The 22,810-nt window shown below is 47.4% G+C and overlaps 2 protein-coding genes across 5 annotated transcripts in view; one reads left to right on the forward strand and one right to left on the reverse strand.

The window, feature by feature from the left end:
* Nucleotides 1-616: 616 nt before the first annotated feature.
* The window catches only part of LOC147464898 (nucleolar protein), a 231,415-nt gene continuing 209,221 nt past the window's right edge, over nt 617-22,810 (reverse strand). For 2 of the 4 annotated variants that reach the window (XM_086517029.1, XM_086517031.1), the window contains exons 23-26: nt 1,740-1,876; nt 1,575-1,658; nt 1,098-1,285; nt 617-1,006 (exon numbers count right to left, since the gene is read on the reverse strand). In XM_086517029.1, the coding sequence (XP_086373155.1) occupies nt 1,175-1,285; nt 1,575-1,658; nt 1,740-1,876 (332 nt within the window). In that variant the 3' untranslated portion in view covers nt 617-1,006; nt 1,098-1,174. Of the gene's footprint in view, nt 1,007-1,097; nt 1,286-1,574; nt 1,659-1,738; nt 1,877-22,810 lie in introns of those variants that run through there. The other 2 variants (XM_086517036.1, XM_086517034.1) reach the window with 2 other exon arrangements.
* Nucleotides 17,175-18,144, forward strand: LOC147464899 (uncharacterized). The gene is made up of 2 exons (XM_086524729.1): nt 17,175-17,740; nt 18,063-18,144. Exons 1-2 carry the CDS (start codon nt 17,175-17,177, stop codon nt 18,142-18,144), a joined length of 648 nt encoding a protein of 215 aa, XP_086380855.1.

The following is a 22,810-nucleotide window of genomic DNA, read 5'->3' on the forward strand; positions in this document are numbered from 1 at the left end:
CTTAGTTCTCTCAGCTCAAGGTCCATACATGAAGGTGCCGAGGCTCAAGTGTGAAAAATGATAGTGCACTGAAAACTCTTTAGGCTCAAGCCTCCAAGTTCTATATAGACTGAGGTCAAGGTACCAATCGCTAAACAGTCCTATAAAATATGACATGAGAAAATAGCTTCCCATTCGTGGTATACCTCGGAGCAAGCAGGAGAATAGACCCTCTACTGCTACTCCAATCTACTCTGTTTATTCCACACAGTTGCATTGACACACTCCTACACACCACTAGTTTTACCACACATTTCCAGCTATGACTGACCAGCTGGAACACCATTCCAATTGGACATTTTAACTATTGATTTCCACTTTGGACAACTTTTCAATTTCCCTTGTCCATTTAGAGCAACGTTCCAATTGACCTAAACTTTACTGTGCGCACGATTCAAGCACTAAAACGATTGGTATGACTTGTTTCACAATTTCTTTTAATTTCCAAGCAGAGTATGTTCTTGGTTCTCTAAACTTTTTAGAAGTTTATTCCGATTCATAAAGATGTCCTTTTTCACCTAGCCTAACTATGCTCAACTCTTTTTCATATGACAGAATCTACTTAGCAATGATGCTATAACCAGTTCAATGTCGAGATTTTTAATGAATGAAGACCACACAACAGTGTGGATTGACAAAAGGGAATCCTTAATAGCATGATAATGTGTTGCATATCTGCGATCTGTTCTAATAGTCTTCTTTTGGCCAACGAGGATATGCCCTAAAGCTTCAGCAGCAGATGGGCAGGCCCAGATTTGTCAAGTACACTGCAATCGGCACTATCAAGCAACAGATGTTTAAAGAAGGTGCAATTCTTTCGAGCCCTGCAGATTTCAGACTAAAAAGGAAACATCTTAGCACACCGAATTCTGGCCTGCTCTATATTTGGAGCCATATTTGAAGATAGACAATAACTGTGCCTAGTATGTGTTGTTCCTCAACAGACACCATACTTCTCTGCCCAAGCCTGTAAAGAACAAACCCACAGCATCAATAACCACAGAGCGTTCAAAATTACCCTTGAAATCACTAAGCCATGCCACATGCCCAGCCAGTACCTCTTAAACGCAACCTCTTATGGGTTGTCCTCGCGAGATACCCGTACAACATTCATTCTGTAGGTTTTTCTGTACTTCTAACGATGGTCAACCACATGAATGCTTTCTATGAAACCAGCACCAAGTCGGCCCAGTTCAATCATTATATCTTCGCAATCTTCTGCTCTTTTCCTCTTTTTCATAGCCTCCTGCAAAAGAATACAACAGCAGCTTGCAGAAATCATGCGACTGAATGTGTTCTTCTACCAAAGCGCTGACTCAAATGAAGTAAACTTTCATTTCAAAGAAGTGCTAAAAATGCTTGAGACAAAAAAATTATGGCTGCGTGTGTGTTGCTTCAGAAGACTGAATCCTTTTTAAATCTGGAGTTTTGAACTCTCTCTGATTTTCTGAGATGGGACTTGTAAGGCTTTTTGGTCCATAGAGGAAAATACAAGTCCTACACCTTATTAACTTCAATTAACTCCCTCCACTTACCTCACTTGAGGATTTCCAGCTCAAGCAAATGGCTCTGCTTCCAATATGATCATACCAGTAGTTAAAGAGATCACCAAACTTCCCCTGCAGTGACAAAGAGAGATCCAGAGAACAGCAAAGAACCCAAACACAAAGTTTGTGATCTGACCTCGCTAAAGATTTTACCTTTATGTCCTCTATAAAGCACAACGTTGGATCAAAACCAAGAAGCAGCTGTTTCTCCACATCTACCCCCTTTCGAAGTGCTGAAGCAGGTAACCACGGCTGAAAAGCATCCTCAGGTGCTTTGATGGAAACTTTCACTGCCAAGCAAATTGATAGAGCAGATAAATATATGGTATTGGTACCATTATGACTCTCTTTCACAAAACAACAGTCAGATAGGCCACAGGAACAAGGGAGAATAAACACAGGGGGAGTCTTACTCTCATTGTTTGAGCATACACTAGTTAGTTCATGTAGCCACAGTGGCCTAGTGCTCACAAGATATGCCTATTAGAATCTACAACACTCCAATTACTTTAATGCGTGAAGAGGACCAAACCACGAAAGAAGAGAAATGCAATGATATAGTAACGTCTTCAAAAAGCCAAAATGACCTATGAGACCAATCCGTTACAAACTGGTGAATCTGATACCATGTCAGGGTGGAAATTACTAAAATGAATCTAGAAGTGCTACCAACCGGAAGTGTATGGGGTATGAGTGACCACTGATACAACGGGTGCCCAATACAAGCGAGAGAAGGAGGTGGTGCATCAGGACTTCCACACAGAGTTCGACAAATGGAAACATTGAAACGGAAACGGAAACGGCCAAGTTTGAGAGAATTGAAACAGGGAAACGTCATGTCAGCAAGGGTGTGTTATTACAATGTTTAGGGAACTTCAAAACTCTCAGACACATAGAAATGGACAAAGCATAAACTAAAATTACAAAATTTGATCAATGTCAAGACACAAATTTCATCACTTAAATGCATCTATAACAAGAAATGGCATACTGCCAAGATGCAAGCAACAACATGACTCTACAAAACAATCTCCTCTTCCACTTCAGCACATCGATCACCAACATTGATCAGCTGACAAGGTGCTGGCGTGGTAGAACTTACCCACCAAGCTGACAAGGTGCTGGCGTACAACTGTTTCTAGAGTTTCGTCAATGTTTTTTTGCTGTTTTTTGGGTTTCGTCACTGTTTTTTAGGGTTTTGCCACTGTTTTTTGCTGTTTTTCAGGGTTTCAAATCTGTGTTTTGCTGTTTTTTAAGGTTTCACAAACATTTCTTGCTGTTTTATAGGGTTTCTTGTATTTTTTTGTTGTTTTAGAGTCTCTCTCTCTCTCTCTCTCTCTCTCTCTCTCTCTCTCTCTCTCTCTCTCTCTCTCTCTCTCTCTCTCTCTCTCTCTCTCGCAGCAGTTGAGTAACTGGGCAGAGGGTGAGGGTGTACGGGCAAAGGGACAGGCAGGTTTCAGGAGGGGTTTCTCCACTCTTGACCATATTCTGACACTCAGAGCTATCATTGAGGAGGGCAGGTCACATGGGAGACGGATTTATTGTAGCTTTGTGGATTTCCGCAAAGCATTCGACATGGTACCGAGAGCTCGACTGATGCGCAGACTGCAGGAGATGGGGGTGCCCACAGTGTTGATTTGGGGGATTATGGCTTTATACAGATCAGTGATGGGACATGTACGCACCCCAGAGGGGATATCTGACTTAGTTCACTCCACTATCGGGGTGAAACAGGGTTGCCCATTGTCTCCTACTCTATTTGGTATGTATGTTGATGAGGTGTCTGATTACATTGACAGAGAGGGTGATAGAGGTGCCCAGCTGGCAGGGACGTGGATCCCATTGTTGTTATATGCTGATGATATTGTCTTGATCTCTGACTCACCAGAGGGTATGCAGCGACAGTTGGATGCATTACACAGTTTTGCAGAGGATAGTGGATTGTCTGTAAACCTTGGTAAAACCAAGGTCATGGTGTTTAACACCACACCGCAGTGGATCAGGAGATCGGCACCGACCTTCACGTATGGTCAAGAGATTGTGGAGTACACAGATGCATACACTTACCTTGGGATAGTCTTCACTGGGCCGAGGTTTTCTTTGGGGAGAGCAGCAGAGACTAGACTGACCAGAGCTTATGCGGCCTTGGGAGGCTTGGAGAGGATGTGTTCGCAGGTTCAGTTCCAGGAACCTCGGACAAAGTTATGGCTCTTTGATACTTTAGTAGCCTCAGCTATGATGTATGGGGTACAGGTATGGGGACCTTCTGTAGGCCAGGATGGTTGGAGACGTATGGAGAGGCCCTTGGTATCTATGATCTCCCGATTGATTAGAGCCAAGGCCTCCGTACCTCACGCGATCATTCGAGCAGAGCTAGCTGCCTCCCCCATGGAGATTGAGGCGCTTACCAGATCAGTGTCCTTTGTGCACAGCCTATGGGATACTACTAGAGACAGATATGCTAGACTAGCCCTTGAGTCTTCCAGACAGTTAGCTCTACAGGGGGACACTTCATGCTGGTATGCACAGATGACTTCATGGTTTCAGACGCATGGCTTCACCATGGACAGGTTGCCCCATTTCCAGTATTCTCTTCAGGCACCCTCGCTGTCTCTTACACGGGTGGAGATCACTAGACTCATTCGTCAGGACCTGATCCAGCTCGACACCAGGAGGACATGGATAGAGCCGCCTCAGGAGTTGAGCACGAAGATGGCTTTCTATAGAGAGCATCTTCTCCACCTCACAGGAGATGGGTTTGTGATTCGACCCAGCTACATGGACACACATATGTCTCATGGTTTGCGTTGTGCCATTGGTCAGATACGCACATCCTCACATCCGCTCGAGATTGAGACTGGTAGATTCAGAGGGATACCAGCAGACAGCAGGATATGCCGATTATGCCAGAGAGAGCCAGAGACAGAGTTGCACTACATATGTCATTGCACAATGTTCTATGAGATACGGGGGCGTTTCCACTGCTTATTCAGAGAGGGTTTTGGTCCTCTATCTAGGGTCATGAGTTATGAGGATCAGAGATGTCTTGGACTATATCTACTTGAGTTACACAGATGTCTTGGTCCTCTATCTAGGGTCATGAGTTATGAGGATCAGAGATGTCTTGGACTATATCTACTTGAGTTACACAGGTGTAGAGACACTTTACTGGGGAGAGCTAGAGAGAGGCAGTCCCAGAGACACATTACAGATTTCTTTTCACGAGATATGGGACAACCAGAGGAGCAGCCACCACTGCAGAGCTCGTCCCACACTCATTCGACCACTACTGGCACTCTCATCGACCGAGCATTGGAGCTACAGAGATACAGACGACCGCGACTGAGGAGAGGAGCTACACAGCATCGACGGAGACTACAACAGAAGATTCGAGCCATACTCTCTCGACATCCAGAGTGCAGATGAGGATGGATCCTCACCATTTCTTCCATCTTTGTTTCACACACTGTTACATCCAGTTTACCGGGTACCTATTGTATCAGCTGCTACACCCACGTAGTTTTAGATTGTAGTAGTAGTAGTAGTATTTTGTTCCACTTCTAGTTCTTTTCTAGTTCTTTTGTACCCAGACATGGTATTAGATTCACTATTTTGTAACTGATTGGTCTCATAGGTCATTTTGGCCTTTTGAAGACGTTAATATAACATTTCATTTCATTTCATTTCTGCACCCCCTCGCGTCTGCCCGCGCCCGCTGCCTCTCTCTCTCTCTCTCTCTCTCTCTCTCTCTCTCTCTCTCTCTCTCTCTCTCTCTCCATCGCGCTGCTCCCCGCTTTGTCTATCGCCCCCCCCTGCCCTGCGCTCCCACACTGTGGAGAGCACGACACATTATCCGCGCTACAGGTGCTCATTTTGGCGATCACGGTGGGACCTCAACTGAAGTCTCACTCTGTTGAGTAGCCGGTTTCTTCGCCTCGCCTGTGCAACCTGGTTCAGCTTAATCTAGCTGGTCTAGTCTCTCGCCTTGTTGGTTTGGTCCTCTCTCGCCTTAGTTCACCCAGTGCTCGTCCGGGTCTAGTCCTTCTCGTCCCTGGTCTAGTCCTTCCTCGTCCTGGTCCAGACCAGGTGGTCTAGTCACTCGCCCTGGTCTAGTAGAGTCTAGACCAATATTCAGCCAAGTGAAGGTTGTCTTGCCCAAGTGAAGGTCTTCTTGCCCAAAGCTTGGTGGGGTTGGCGGTTACTGCATGACACATACAAGGAGGTGTTTGGAGCGTCAAAGTGCACTACTGAGTCCTCTGAAGTACTACCACAGAAGGCGTCAACCCTTGGTGCCCAGTAGAAGCATATTAACCCCATCAGCCACACCTACTCATACGGCTACCTCCATTCCTTCGACCAGTTCTACATCCTCCAGGTCACCTTCTCTGGTAAGGCTCTCCCCCATTTTGTTACAGCAACCTAGGGAGCAACAGACTCAGGAGCACGAGGCCATGGAGGAGCTCACAAGTGTTCTGGCAAAGGTGAACATCAAGTTCCCTACCTTTAAAGGTCTCTCGGCAGAAGATGCAGACGACCATGCTCGGAGGTTTGTCTCTCTTTGCAAAGGTCATGGCCTCAACAGAGAAGACGCATACCTGGTGCTCTTCCCGTCCACCTTGGATGGTCTTGCAAATAAATGGTACAGTCAGTTTTCTGAAAACCACTTTACTACTTGGACCATGTTAAGACAGCAGTTCTCTGAAGCTTTCCGACCAGGGGATTATCAAGAGAAGATTCTAGATGAGTTGGACAACCTATTGCTCCAGACCAAGGAGACATTTGCAGAGCTCATGACCAGAACAAAGTCCCTGGTTGCCAAGCTGCCTCAGTAACCAGAGGAATTCATGGTGAAGAAGTGGGTAGAGAAGGCTCTGCCTAAGACTTCTCAACAAAAGCTCAGAGAAAGTCTCCGTCCTGAAGCCAGTCTGGAGGACTTTGTTGCTACTGCTACTAGAATAGAGGGAGCAAGAAGGCAGTTCACTGACTCTCCTCAATTAGATACTACCCCTTTACTCGTGGACAGTCCATCAGACCCTTTGACTTCTTTAAGAAGGGAACTGGAAGCCCTAAAGTTACAGCGGGCCCTTCATGAAGAGAGATACTTCTCTCTCAGACAGGAGAAGCCTCCACATCAAGAGGCTTATGATCAACTTAAAAGAGAGTTAGAAGAGCTCAGGTCTCAACAGGAGACTAAGGCTATGGGATGGTGTAGTTCCTGCAGCTCTCCAAGACACCCTCCACAGGACTGTCCCCTTTGCTCTTATTGCCACTTCTACGAAAAATCGGGTCATGTAGATAAGGATTGCTACTATATAAAGGGATTGCACAAAATACAGCAAAGTCTTGGTCCTACTCTCCAACAAGGGTTAGCACTAGCATCCAACATGGTTTCCCACTACAGCCATCCCAACTACATGCCACCTTTGCTCAATACCCCTGCTGTCCAAGGTATGTCAAGTACTTTCCCGACTCAAAGTTTTTATAATGCTAATGCCACCTCAACCCCTCAGAGCTTCTACACTTCAGCCTCCAACTCCATGCAGCAACCACCTCGTACCCCATTTCGTCCTTCCAATTGGCCCATACTCTGCTACAGATGCGGAGAATATGGGCATTATCAGAGCAAGTGTCCTTTACCTGAGGGGTCCCCTCCTTGTCGTCATTGCCCTGATTCGAAGGATCACTACAGTAAGGATTGTCCCACGCAAAGGGCATCCACGTCTTCAAGCTCAACTCAGAACTAGCAAGAATTCACCTTCCCGAACATAAACTTGATTACTGTGAACACCGTGCCTCAACCATCACCTGCTACTCATGTGGTTAAGCCATTACAAGTGGAGGAGCCTGCTGGTGTCCTTACTCGGGCACAAAGAGCAGCTCTTGGTCTCAATCTGCCCACAGGTCCACCTCGCCAGTCCCCACTTCCTCAAGCTGGTCTATTTGACCCAAAGGACGAGTCCTTCGAAATTGCTCAGAGCAAACCAACTTCACTGTTATCTGACATTGATGGAGCCTTCTTGGAAGCAGTGGCTGACTTGGAACAGATTAAGGTCCCAAAGGGAGCCCAGTTCGCAGGCGCCAAGCCCACAGCAGAAGCCATCTTGAAAAATACTTTTCAACAGGTGTCACTATACGACATGCTAAGGCTCGACGCAACACTTAGACGTGACACCCTGTCAGTCATTCAGTCTCTGTACCCGGGGGCTGGGCCTAGTGGCGGGCACCTCCCTGTACAACCCTCAGAGTCTTATTTGATTTCCTATCCATCTGCTCCCCTCACCGATTATAAAAGTCCTCGCCTCAGTGTATCTATTCTTGGGCACCAGCTATCCGGAGTCATCGTTGATGGAGGATCTGGAATCAACTTGATGCCCGAATTCACTATGATGGCCTTAGGTCTAGAGCCTACCCGACCTGCTCCTTTCACTGTTACATTGGCCGATCAGACAACAGTCTACCCAGTGGGCATAGTCGACAAGGTGCCTCTGAAGGTACAAGATTTCACTTTTAACTTGGATTTTGTGGTAGTTAATCTTTCCCAGGTAGAGGGAGGATATCCCTTGCTGATTGGTAGGCCATGGTTGCGACATACGAAAGCACTTCACGACTGGGGAACCGACGCCATGTGGATACATACTCTTGGCTCTCCAATGCAACAAATTCGTCTCGAAGGAGGTATGGATCCGATCGTTCAGCATAGCTCTTTGTCAGTAGAGTCCAACCCTGACTTGGAGCAGCCGGTCCCTCCTGAGGGGTCCGATGAAGACTTACTGCAATGGTTAGAAGCTACCTCTTCGATGCCATGCTATGTAGTCTCTCTTCAACCATTGCCCACAGATTCACCCTCTCCCTGATCCTACACCTGAAGCTACACCTGAAGCCAGTAATCCCAGTCACCCAAGTGAGCCAAAACCAAGTGAACCGGTCTCTGGTGCCCATCCTTCAGAGGGTCCGTTAATGGAAACCATCGGCCTGGGTGAGCCTATAACCCACCATAGAAGGGGGAAAAAGTCTCCCTTGCAAGAGTTGGCCAACACCCCAGCTCCTTCCTTAGCCTCTACCCCATGTGACTCCACCCATGCCGAAGCACTTTGAAGTATCTGAAGATTTACCATTTGCAGAGCTTCCATCAGGATGGTTGCAAGAAGAGTATGCTGATTTCAACATTGATCAAACGCCAGCTCATAATGTCCAGAAGCTAACAGAGGCGGCGAGGTCTTCTCTCCCTGATGCAGCCTCGCCCACTGCACGGCCTGACCCAGTCAGAGAGGTCAACCTAGGTGGCCCTGACAACCATCAGCCCATCTTGTTAGCCACTTGGTTATGGGATCACCCCGCTCTGCTCGACCTGGTAATCTCTTTCGTGCGCTCTTTCAAGGATGTGTTTGCCTGGTCTTACCATGATTTGGAAGGAATCCCAGCAGAGCTAGGAGTACACACAATTCCTCTGGTTGAGGGGGCTAAGCCGATCAGAGGACGAGCTTACAAACTGAATCCCAAGTATGCAGAAGCAGTCAAAATCGAGTTGGAAAAATTGCAAGAAGCAGGTATTATTGTACCAGTGGAGCACTCAGAATGGTTGTCCCCTATGGTTATTGCCCCAAAGAAGCAGTCCAACAAAATTCGAGTTTGCGTCGACTACCGGGCTCTGAATAAGGTCACAATCCCTGATGGATTTCCGACACCTTTCACTCAGAGAGTTCTCGAAGATGTCGTGGGCCATGTACTGTATAGTTTTATGGACGGGTTCAACAGCTACAATCAGTTAGGAATACATCCTGACGACCAAATCAAAACAGCTTTTGTGAGTCCCTAGGGTATTTTCATCTACACTAGAATGTCTTTTGGGCTTAAAAATGCACCGCCTTCTTTCAATCGCATAGTATATCTCATCTTTTGTCCTCTGCTTACTGATCACCTTCGCATATTCATGGACGACTTTTCCACCTTCTCGATGCTCAATGTTCGACCCTAGTAGAAAATCTAAAGGAGCATCTTGCTCAGCTCTCTGCAGTCTTCCTCAGGTGTAGAGAGGCACGATTGAAGCTCACTCCAAACAAGTGTCATTTTTGGGTCACACAGGGCACACTGTTGGGCCATGTGGTCTCTGCTCAAGGTTTAGCACCTGACCCAGAGAAGATCGTGGCCATCTTGAAGTTACCTCCTCCCATAAATCCCAAAGGTGTTCAGAGCTTTGTGGGCCACACCAGCTATCATCGCAGGTTTATACGTATGTATGCACAGGTGGCTCAACCATTGACCCGGCTCACCAGTGCTGATGTTCCCTTCCAGTGGTCAACACCTGAGGCCGAAGCATTTGCATATCTCAAAAAACGCCTCACTGAAGCGCCTATTCTAGTTGCCCCGGATTGGGCCCTACCTTTTCATGTGCATACAGATGCCAGTCAGCTGGCTGTGGGTGTTGTGCTGACTCAGCCTAGCAAAGAGTTCAACTTGGATCGCCCTGTACATTATGCAAGTCGCCTGCTCACCAAAGCAGAGCGAAACTATAGCACCACAGAGAGGGAAGCTTTGGCTATAGTGTATGCTCTACAAAAATTTCGTCACTATTTGCTAGGGGTCCACTTCACAATTATTACTGATCACCATGCCTTGCGCTATCTGCTTAATAAGCCACAGGTCGCAGGTCGAGTATGGCGATGGCTCCTATTCCAAGAGTTTGATTTTGAAGTGGTACTCCGTCCTGGTAAGCATCATGTAATGGCTGACCACCTCTCTCGCATTCACACAGGTGAAGAAGCTACCGGGATTGCGGATAACTTTCCAAATAGCAGTCTTTTTACAATCGATACAACACCGGAATGGTACGGCGAGGTCCTACAATTTCTATCTACTGGGCTGTACATAGAGAAGGCCTCTCCATTGCAGAAGAGGAGATTGCTGTTGAAGTCCAGGCCTTTCACTCTGATTGGGGGCCAGCTCTACAAATCGGGACCAGATGGTGTTCTGAAGCGTTGTGTCTCGCCTCATGAGGTGGAGCATATTCTGGAGGATGCACACAATGGTACCACTGGTGGCCATTACCTTGGTCACATCACGGCCCAGAAGATTCTGCAGAGTGGTCTATGGTGGCCCTACATTTTTAAGGATGCAATAGCATATTCTAAGGTTTGTGATGTGTACCAGCGCTGTGGGCCGAAGCCAAGTAAGCAATCCAACCGTCCTCTACAGGTCTCGATGGCGTGGCTACCGTTTGAGAGATGGGGCTTGGACTTTGTGGGTCCAATATATCCCCCGGCTCAACCAGGTAATCGCAAATATCTGCTAGTGGCTACTGACTATGCAACAAAGTGGGCGAAGGTTCTAGCGACAGTAGATTGCACTGACAATACAATAGCCAAATTCTTATATGAAAATATTTTATGCAGATTTGGATGTCCCTTAGAGATCACAAGTGATAGGGGCATTCATCTTGTAAATGACATGATCTCAACTTTATTGGCAAATTACAAGATTTTTCATCGCAAGTCGTGCTGTTATTACCCTAGGGCTAATGGGCAGGCCGAGAGCACCAACAAGGTTCTGATCGCACTCCTGAGGAAAGCATGTCATCTCCATCCAGGATCGTGGGCTCAAGCTATGCACGGCACTCTTTGGGCATACCGCACATCTTTCAAAGCAACAACGAATCACACTCCTTTTCAACTCGCTTTCGGGTTTGGAAGCCATAGCTCCATTTGAGTTCAACTCCGGATCCCCTAGGGTGGGCAGTCTGCGTGCAAGTTGGGGCATGGAAGCAACTTCTATATCCCGTCTTACCTTATTGGATGAAAGCCGCCTTTTAGCTTGTCATGCTCTGCAAGCGGAGCAACTTCGTCCCAAAGCGTGGCATGATCGCCACCTCAGAAAGCCGAAAATAACGCTAGGCACATTGGTGCTACTCTATCAGGCAAAATATTTGAAAAAAGCAAAGAAGCTGGTTCCAGCTTGGCAAGGGCCCTTCGTGGTGGAAGAGATTTTACCACAGGGGGCAGTCCAATTAGTCACTCTAGAAGGCGTTCCTTTGCCACTGGTAAACGGATCAAGGATTAAGAGCTATCACTCACCCTAATTATCTTCACATCTCCTGATGATAGCTATCCCAACACCATATGATTCTTCCCTCCTCAGTTTGGTATTTCTCGCTGCCTTACCATTTTCCCCTCTTCTCAATTCTTCCTCATGGCAGCTCTTATCTTTCAAAACTCCCTTTGTTTCAAGGCATGCATGAGTTACTGTTGTTCTGTCTCTGTCTCTGCTTCGCATCTGTAATTTCCGAGGTTCAAGTCTCATTGAATAGATCTTTTGGTTATTGGATATGGTTCGCGATTAAATCAGCTCAACTGCATCTCTCTTTTCCATCTCTAATTTTTTAAATGCACTCTCACCATCGCATCTCTATCCTTGCCGTTCTGGAGAAATCTCTTTAAAATACTCCTCAAACTCTTTCAATCCCTAGTTCTTCATTCTTTCAATGGGTTATCTGTTCCCTATCGTTCACACATGCAAGTTCAGTTTCTGCAGGGTGGGAATTTCAACTCACCTTTCATGGCAACCCATCTGGTCGATAGCTAGTTCTGGTTAATGAGATTCTGACTCTCTTTTTTCGCGCTGTCCCTTGCTTAATGAGCCCCCTATTTGCCCTTGTTCCCTCCACTTGTTGGTGTTCCTTGCATAATTAGCTCCATCCCCAAAGTCTCTTCCATACTGTAGAAGTCACCCCTAATTCCTAATTTCCCTCACATCTTACCCACTATCAACCCTTCCCCTCATTCCCCCTATCGACCCCTACCTAGAACTCGCCCCCTTCCGTTGCAGCTCTCGCCCTCGCACCGCCTCGCGCCCCTACTTTCTCCCAGCACCCCCTCTCGCCCCTACCCTCTCCCAGCACCCCTCTCGCTCCTACCCTCCCCCCTCTCGCCCCTACCCTCTCCCAGCACCCCCTCTCGCCCCTACCCTCCCACTCTCGCCCCTACCCTCTCTCAGCACCCCTCTCGCCCTACCCTCTACAATTTCACTTTCGCCCCTACCCTCTCTCAACACCCCTCTCGCCCTACCCTCTACAATTTCACTTTCGCCCCTACCCTCTACCCACCCAATTTCGCCCTGCCCTATTTTGTTCGAATTTTGCCCTGCCCTATTTTACTCGCCCCAGCTTAAATCGTTTTGCAGAAAATCCAACTTGGTCTGCATCTGACTGAGTGCTTTTCCATCACTTGGCTACTCAGTGCTTGTCCATCACTTGGCTACTCAGCGGCTCTGTTTGTCATCCGACCTCACCATGGCAGGAGATAGCAAGCAGGAGAAACATCGAGAGGCAAGTAGCAAGAAAAAGGTAGAGTTGAAGAGGAGGAAACCTCTGGTTGCAGAATGAGAGAGCGAAGCAGAGGAAGCATCTGCAAGCAGTAGTAGCCATGACATAGATGACTTTACCTCCAGTGACCCAAGTGATGAGAGCTACAAAGCAGACTCAGCAGCATCTGATGATTCAGATGTAAATTCCGAGTCAGGTGCTTCCAGTGATAAAGAGGAACATTCAAAAGTGGCTCAGAAAAAAGAAAAGCAACAAATTATCACTCATGAAATCAAGAGGCCTGCTTCTTCAAAAAATCGCACAGCATTCTCATTAAATTTTCATATACAGCAACCTCGACCATCTCTCAGTGAGGTGCTTTCGACCGCTCAGCTACGGACTCTGGGCCTCACAACATTGGCTGATGCAAATTTACCTGATACGGTTCCAGCAGAACTAATACATCAACTGTTGAAAAACTTTCCAAAGGTCCGGGGCCATAAGCTAATAGCTACAAGGCTTGGCCATGCCATGGGAATGACCAACTTTCCAGCTGTGAAGTCTACTACTCGCACTTTCTCTTTGTTGTCCAAGAATGCGACAATTCAAGCATGTCAAGAGCTATTGAGCTTGGATCACCCAAATTATGAGCGAAACAGACGGCTTCTCGCAATCTTCAGGTATTACTTTCTGGCTCGGGATGCCAAAGAAGACAAGGTAAAAATAGATATTCTCACTACATTCTCCCACTGTGATGGGCTATACTATTTAATCCACACTATCCCATGTGGATTCCACCAAATTCTATTCAGCTCTTTGCAGTCTAGGGCTAAAAGATTTCGGGCCCAAGTGCAGTCTGTGCAGTTTTAGATGTTTTGCGGCACCTCTCTTGGCATGGGTCATAAACATACCTATTAACATAAATGAAGTGGATGAGGAGCAGGGAACCTCGAAAGGGAAAAGGAAAACCATGAGCATGTAGGTTGACCCCACACTCACCAAGAAAGAGAAGATCAAGGCGAAAGTGGTGAAGGATAAAGGAAAGTCTCTACTCTCCTTGCTAGTTTCTGAGAGCCAGCAGACTAGGGTACATCTTCAGCGTCATACGTCTACTTCTACACCTGGTTCTGTTGTGCCGGCACCAATGTTTACTGCCGCTCCTCAGGACAGGATGGTCACTTCACCCATATAGGATCCTCTTCCTTCTTCTCCCATCTTCACTCATACACCGGTCAACATATCACTCGCTCCACCTACAACAACAATCTCCGAGGCACATACTACACCAAGTGTATCCACTTCTACCTCGCCGGCTGTGCCACCAACTGTACCTACTTCTAGCTCGTCGGCAGTGCCACAGGTGCACCCTCCAGCATCACATCCATCTGCGGGATCTTCAGGTAGGACCGACTCCACTTCTATGTTTCAGCTTTCAGAGAAGTTACTTGAGGACTCCATAGCTGCTATTGCCACCATCGAGCTAGGCGCGGAGCAGCTAGCTGCAACCCACCAGCATCACTCCGCCACATACGCAGCTATGGAGGGATCTCTGCGAGTTGCCGAGAGTGCCATCGCAGATCGAGATGCAACGATTTTTGCACTACAGCAAGCATTGAAGATAAAGTCGAGGATTATAGATGACCTAAAAGCACAGGTGCAGGGATTTCAAGAAATGCTTATGTATGATGAAAAGCCTACCCAGGCTCCTGTGGGATATGGATGGACTGGGCTAGGGATACAGGTCCAGAATCCAGCAGGCTTTGCAGCGCCAGCAGGTCCCTCTCAGCCCTCTCAGCAGTTCATGGGACACTGCCTAGCAGGTCCCTCTCAGCCCTCTCAACAGTTCATGGGACACTACCCACAGCCCAAGTTCAAGTACTTCACTCAGCAGGGGTCTCAGGTCCAGATGCCACACATGCAGAGCCAGAGTGTTCCTTGCTGTGACGGTGTTGCTGGTACACACCGCCATGGTTGCGTTACTAGGCGGCCGGAGTTCACTTCAGGGGAGGTGCTCCCATCCGCTGTGCAGAAGATGGATGCTTCAACCACAGGAAACTAGGTTATGCAGAGCACAGTACAATAACCGCATAGTTACACAATCGATCTGATGGCTCCTCTCGATCCGGATACTTCTGGAGCAACAGTGGCGACGACACTTTCCCTTGGGTGACACGACTGTGCTCTTACCCGACGTTTCATTGTACATATAGTTACTTTTGCAGTTTCATTCAGTTTTGGCTCACCGAGACGGTGACCAGTCTTGTGGCGGGCAACCTGTAGCAGGCTACAGTGTCACTTTCACAGAACACAGTTACAGTTAGTACAGTTGGTCTGGTCTGTTCACACTGGATGGACACTTGGGCAGTGACACGAGGCAGGGATACGGATGGTGGCCTAGTGGACATGTGGCCACGTCACACTTAGCTGGCTGACATTTATGGGCCGTTAGTGGCTCTTTATGATTGTATCTATGAGTAGTAGCCGTTGGGTCATTATCATTATCTTATATAGGTGGTCGGTTCATCGTCTAGCGAAGGAGTCTTACACAGAGCACTGCTTCACCATCCCTGCACATCTGAGCCTCGACACCCCATTTGTACTTGTGAGTCCTGGGCTGGAGCTGAGTGTGCTGCCACGCCAGAGTCTGTACATGGTTCTTTGAGCTAGTCGAGTCCACATGTTCTGGTCCACTGTTGTGTCTCTGTTGTTATCCATTGTTTCTGTGTTTCATTCTGTTTTAAAGAGATTTTTCATTTGTTTGAGTGAGATTGTCACGCACATTGCACTGAAGGGCACCCACACTGAAGAGAGCACGACACATTATCCGCGCTACACCCCCACTTTTTAAATTTTTTTAAATTTCCCACCCCCACCCCCACCTCACTCTATCGCCTATCCCCCCCCCCCCCCCCCCCCCCCCCCCCCCCCCCCCCCGAGCTGCTCTCTCTCTCTCTCTCTCTCTCTCTCTCTCTCTCTCTCTCTCTCTCTCTCTCTCTCTCTCTCTCTCTCTCTCGCGGGACTGTAGCAGCAGCCCAGCCTCCCTCTGTTCGCGCGGCAGCACAGCAGGAGCATCGTCGGGACTTTAATCCCTCTCTTTGTGTAGCAGCGCTCCCATCTTTGAACACATGGCGGACTGCAATGACTGAGGACGTACAGAGCGCGCAGCCCCGGCAGGTCAGCTTGAATTTTATAATTTTATAATGGAAAATGATTCTTTGAGCCACACCGTAATGGATCAACGTCAAGGCCATGAAGGCTTGATGGATGTTGCACAAACTGGCACACTTGAAGAAGACCCTGCACAGGACACGGAAGCCGCCAATGTCTCACCTGTTTGCAAGCCAAGAGCAAAGGCAACCTTCATGCTCACGAATAAGCGGATGGCGCTGATGGAGAGGGAAATGGAGGAGTGGAAAACAAAGATGGAAGGATGGTGGAAGGAGAAGGCCAACCTCCTTCAAATGATATGGAAGAAGGAGAAAGAGAGGCTTAAAGCAGAAATACGGACACTCAAAGAAGAAGCCTCAGCCCTCAAAGAGGAGAACCCAAACGCCGAGATACGGACACTCAAAAAAGAAGTCTCAGCCCTTAAACAGGAGTTTGCTGATAAAGTAAGCAATGGACTAGAGGAACGCGAATTTCAACCCTCGATAATAGATGAAATCAAGGAAATTAAATAGCAAGTAAGGATCATCACAGAGGAAGAGAAACTGAGTGTGGCAAAGACATCTTCATGGGCGGAGATGATAACAAGGACACAGAAAAAGGCGGACGAGGCTGAAAAATGGATTGAGGTCGCCAAGAAAGGGAAAGGTCAAGAAACTCCTTGTACACCGACGATTATCAACATGACTCTCGAAGAGGAACAAAGAAGGCGGATGCGAACATTGCATGTGAGAGTGACCGGTCTGAAGGACATAAACAATGTGGAGAAAGAGGTCACAAGCCTTACATCCATGATGGGGATAGAGAAGCCTTTGCACACAAAGGCATGGAGGGTAGGTAAGAAAAGTGATGGCACGGGAGAGTCTTCAAAGGGGAGAGCTCTCATACTACGCTTCCCCTCGTTGGAAGAGAAGAAGGAATTCTTGAGGAAGAGGCCTACTCTCAAAAAGACAGGTATTTTCCTCGATGATGACCTGACTCTCTCACAGCTCGCACATATGAGAGAGGTAATGCCAGAGATTACAGCGGCAAGGGAGAAGGGAAAGATAACCTTCTACAGAGATGGACGGGTGGTGATTTTAGAGCAACGTACTGCATGACGGTGCGAGACATATGGGACCACATTGAAGATGGCTACCTGGAATTGTAATGGGTGTATGAGATTGGACGTGGGTGCATTTGAAGAGCGTTTCAAAGACAAGGATATTGTGTTCTTCTCAGAGACTCATCAGGCCCCTGGAGAGGTAATGCCACATGTGGTGGGATACAGATGGGAAACAGCTCACAGGACAAATGCGAGATCTGAGCATGGGAGTAGAGGCTCAGGAGGAGTAGCAGTGCTATTCAGAGTGGAACTACAACCATTACTGCATATTGTACGAAGAGATGATCATGCTAGATATATGTGGGTGAGACTGAGAGCTGACACAGGTCGATTCCTATATATTGCCATATGTTACTTTCCTCCCAGTACATCAATGTATGCCGCATCCAAAGGGCAGTCACCTTTGTCTATCATAGATGATGACATTTGGGAGTTCTCTAGGGATGGTGATATCATTCTCCTAGGGGACTTTAATGCCCGAACGGGCAACTCGCAGATAGTCTTCTACGACACTTCAGATGAGATGCTTAGAGAGCTGGATGTGGGCGAGTTGGGACTTGACAGATGCTCAGATGACAGAGAGCAAACGGAGTATGGGAGATACCTCATGGAAATGACGACTACACATGGATTAGCCATACTTAATGGCTTACAGCAATTTCCTGGAGCACCCGGTTTCACATGCTTTCCACATAGACATGGGGCCAGTACAGTGGATTATGTTATGACACAACCGAGCTTTGTCCCTTGCATTCAGGACTTCACAGTGGGAGCCAGGCCAGTGGGCATAGCAGTAGATCATGCTCTCTTGACACTATCCGTTAAATTTCAGTATAGTACAACCCAGACATCAGGAGGCAGGTCACACACCCGCTATACATTTACACTAGAGACTGATTTCGTTTATTCAAAGGAGATCTAGGACCGTCTATTGGAAGGCACAGCTGGCACAAATGATACATGCCTCTCAGTGGAAGAGTGCACCACTCTACTGACTAAGACACTGCATGGGGCTGCATCAGTGGCATACCCACACACTCAGTCGGGCAAGAGACGACATTCTGGGAGCATGCCCCAGAATAGTTGGTATGATGAGGAGTGCAGAGAGATGAGAGCCCAGCTTCAGAGGGATCTTCTTTTAGGAGGCATCACTTACAGACAGTCTCGGATTGCTTTCCGACGCATTATGCGACGGAAGAAGCGAGCTTACCTAGCTCAGATGGAGCGAGACTTGTATCAGATGTTCTTGAGCAGGGACTCAGGAGAGGCATGGAGACTCTTCCATGAACACTCCCCTCCCCCAGTGATTACTTCACCTGAGGTGTGGGGCCAATATGCGACATCATTATATACGGTCCCTGGACAGGAACCCCTTCCAGACCCTACCAAGCCTTGCCCAGCTACGAGCACTTTCTTTACTCCTGAGATGGTACAAAGGGCCATTGACAGGATGAAGACCGGAAAGGCATATGATCATGACGGTCTAGTACCGGAGCACTTTATACATGCCAGGGATATGCTGATGGAGGTTCTCGCAGTGTTGTTCAATCGTGCCATGTGTGAGGGATTACCTGAGACTTGCAGGTTGTCTAATATTGTGCCCATCTTCAAGGCTGGTGACCCTACAGAGCCTGGGAACTACCGCACTATTATGGTTGGACACACATTGGCACGGTTGTATGCATCTATCCCGGAGCAACACTTGAGTAATTGGGCAGAGGGCGAGGGGGTACGAGCGAAAGGTCAAGCCGGCTTCAAGAGGGGTTTCTCCACTCTTGATCATATTCTGACACTCAGGGCCATCATTGAGGAGGGCAGAGCACATGGGAGACAGATCTACTGTAGCTTTGTGGATTTTCGTAAAGCATTTGACATGGTACCAAGAGCTCGATTGATGCGCAGATTACAAGAGATGGGGGTGCCCATAGAGGTGATTTGGGGGATTATGGCTTTGTACAGATCAGTGATAGGACATGTACGCACTCCGGAAGGGGTATCTGATCTAGGTCACTCTACTATTGGAGTGAAACAGGGCTGCCCATTGTCTCCTACTCTTTTTGGTATGTATGTTGATGAGGTGTCTGATTACATCGACAGAGAGGGTGACGGAGGTGCACAGCTGGCAGGGATGTGGATCCCATTCTTGCTATATGCTGATGATATTGTGCTGATATCCGACTCACCAAAAGGTATGCAACGACAGTTGGATGCACTACGCAGTTTTGCAAAGGATAGTGGATTGTGTGTAAACCTAGGTAAAACCAAGGTTATGGTGTTTAACACCACACCGCAATAGGTCAGGAGATCAGTACCTACTTTCAAATATGGTCAGGAGATGGTGGAGTATACAGATGCATACACTTACCTGGGGGTAGTCTTTACTGGGCCGAGATTTTCCTTGAGAAGAGCGGCAGAGACTAGACTAACCAGAGCTGGTGCGGCTTTGGGACGAATGGAGAGGATGTGTTCGCAGGTTCGGTTCCAGGAACCTAGGACAAAGTTATGGCTCTTTGATACTCTGGTTGCCTCTACTATGTTATATGGGGTGTAGGTTTTGGGACCTTCTGTAGGCCAGGAGGGTTGGAGGCGTATGGAGAAGCCCCTGGTATCTATGATCTCTCGGCTGATTAGAGCCAAGGCTTCCGTACCACATGATATCATTCGAGCGGAATTAGCTGCTCCCCCTATGGAGATTGAGGCACTTACTAGATCAGTTTCTTTTGTACACAGTCTGTGGGATACTACCAGAGACAGATATGCCAAGGTGGCTCTAGAGTCCTCCAGACAATTAGCTCTTAATGGGGATACATCATGTTGGTATGCACAGATGGCATCATGGTTTCAGACACATGGTTTCACCATGGACAGGTTGCCTCCTTTTCAATACTCTCTACAGGCACCCTTGAGGTCTTTGACGCGGGTAGAGATTAATTGACTCATTCGTCAGGATCTGATTCAGCTGGACACCAGGAGGACATGGATAGAGCCGATACAGGAGTTGGGTACAAAGACGGCGTTCTATAGAGAGCATTTTCTCCACCTCACAGGGGATGGGTTTGTGATTCGACCTAGTTATATGGACAGGCATCTTTCTCATGGTGTCCGATGTGCCATTGGCCAGATACGCACGTCCTCACATCAGCTCGAGATTGAGACTGGCAGATTCAGAGGGACACCAGCAGATAGCAGGATATGCCGCTTACACCATCTAGAGCCAGAGACAGAGGTACATTACATATGTCATTGCACAGTGTACTATGAGATACGAGGCCGTTTTCATTGTCTATTCAGAGAAGGTTTCGGGCCACTATCTAGGGTCATGAGTTATGAGGATCAGAGATGTCTTGGGCTATATCTACTTGAGCTACACAGGCATAGAGAAACTTTACTGAGGAGAGCTGAAGAGAGACAACCCCAGAGACAGATCACAGATTTCTTTACACTAGATACTGAACACCCAGAAGAACAGATAGAGGAACAACCAACAGTGGAGAGGTCTATCCGCACTACTGGCATTCTCATAGACCGTGCATTGGAGCTAGGGAGATCTAGACGACCCCGATGGAGAAGAGGAGCTACACAGTTTCGAAGGAGGCTACAGCAAAGGATTCGAGCCATACTTTTTCGTCGTCCAGAGTGCAGATGAAGATGGATCTCTATGCAGATAGATCTCTACTTCCCTCCCAAATTGTCTACACATTGTATAGCTCAGTCCACACGTTTCACGCCTCTCGCCTTTCACACCTATCCGCTTAGTTTAGGATTCCGCAGTATTTATATCTTGTTATCCCTAGTCTAGTTTAATTTATTTTGTTAATCTGACTTGATATCAGATACACCGCATTGTAACTTCCTGGTCTCATAGGTCACTTTGGCCTTTTAAAGACGTTAATATAACATTTCATTTCATTTCTCTCTCTCTCTCTCTCTCTCTCTCTCTCTCTCTCTCTCTCTCTCTCTCTCTCTCTCTCTCTCTCTCTCTCTTTTCGTTTCATTTCTCAATCATGGGAAGCATCGGAGAAGTGCCAACGGCTTCCCCCACATGTAAGAAGATGCATCCCATGTCGGCCGCCCACAAAGCCTCTTTCATGCGGACAAGGAAGAGGATGTCGGCAATAGAGAAGGAAATGAGAGAATTAAATAACGAAGTGGAAGAGTGGAGGAAGGAGAGGAGCACTATTCTTCAAAGATAGACCGAAGAAAGAGATCGCATGTGTAGGAGGATTGCTTCGCTCGAGGAGAAAGTGGTCATCCAAGATTCCATCACCCGAAATCTACAAGCAAAAAGTGGGTGGCTCAAAGAAGGCAGAATTCAGCCATCCATGATGGAAGAATTGAATACCATGAGAGAAGAAACACAAGTAATCAAGGAAAGTGAGGAGAAGAAGTCATGGGCCATAGTCATCTCCGCTATTTAGAGAGGAGTTACAGCCACTGCTACATATTATACGGAGAGATGATCATGCTAGATACATGTAGGTGAGGCTGAGAGCTGACACAGGCCGATTTCTATACATTGCCATATGTTACTTCCCCCCAGTACGTCAGTATATGCTGCATCCAGAGGACAATCGCCTTTCTCTATACTAGATGATGATATATGGGAGTTTTCTAGGCATCATCCTCCTAGGGGACTTCAATGCCCGAACAGGCAACTCTCAGACAGTCTTCTACGACACTTCAAATGAGATGCTTACAGAACTGGATGTGGGTCAATTGGGGCTTGACAGATGCTCACATGACATAGAGCAGACAGAGTATGAGAGATACCTCACGGAGATGACGATTGCACATGGGTTAGCCATATGTCACAAACTACTGACGTGTCAAAGCCCTGAAGAAGGGAGCCAACTTGCAGATGACGGCCGAGGGGCCTAAACCCTAAGAAGAACAAGTAACAGAAGAAGAAGTCCTACCAAGTTATGGGGACCCCGTCCGATGGAGCCCCAAGTGACATAAAGAATTAAAATAAAGTAGGACCCCCACACACACAAAGAAAGACTTGCGCCAATACTAATGACGTGGCACAGATTGGCACAGTTGTATGCATCCATACTTGAGCAGCAGTTGAGTAATTGGCCACAGGGTGAGGGTGTACCAGCAAAGGGCAAGGTCGGTTTCAGAGGGGTTTCTTCACTCTTGTTCATATTCTACCACTCAGAGCCATCATGGAGGAGGGCAAGTCACATGGGAGACGGATTTATTGTACCTTTGTGGATTTCCACAAAGCATTTGACATGGTATCGAGAGCTCGATTGATGCGCAGACTGTAGGAGATGGGGGTGCCCATAGTGTTCATTTGGGGGATTATGGCTCTATACAGACCAGTGATGGGACATGTACACACTTCAGAGGGGATATTTGATTTAGTTCACTCCCCCATTGGGATGAAACAGGGTTGCCCATTGTCTCCTACTCTATTTGGTATGTATGTTGATGACGGTGTATGATTACATTGACAGAGAGAATGATAGAGGAGCCCAGCTGGCAAGGACGTGGTTCCCATTGTTGTTATATGCTGATGATATTGTGTTTATCTCTGACTCACCACAGGGTATGCAACGACAGTTAGATGCATTACACACTTGTGCAGAGGATAGTGGATTGTCTGTAAACCTTCGTAAAACCAAGGTTATGGTGTTTAACACCACACCACAGTGG

The sequence above is a fragment of the Adiantum capillus-veneris genome, chromosome 1 (genome assembly GCF_014529385.1).
Source record: "Adiantum capillus-veneris isolate H3 chromosome 1, ASM1452938v2, whole genome shotgun sequence".
NCBI lineage: Eukaryota > Viridiplantae > Streptophyta > Polypodiopsida > Polypodiales > Pteridaceae > Adiantum > Adiantum capillus-veneris.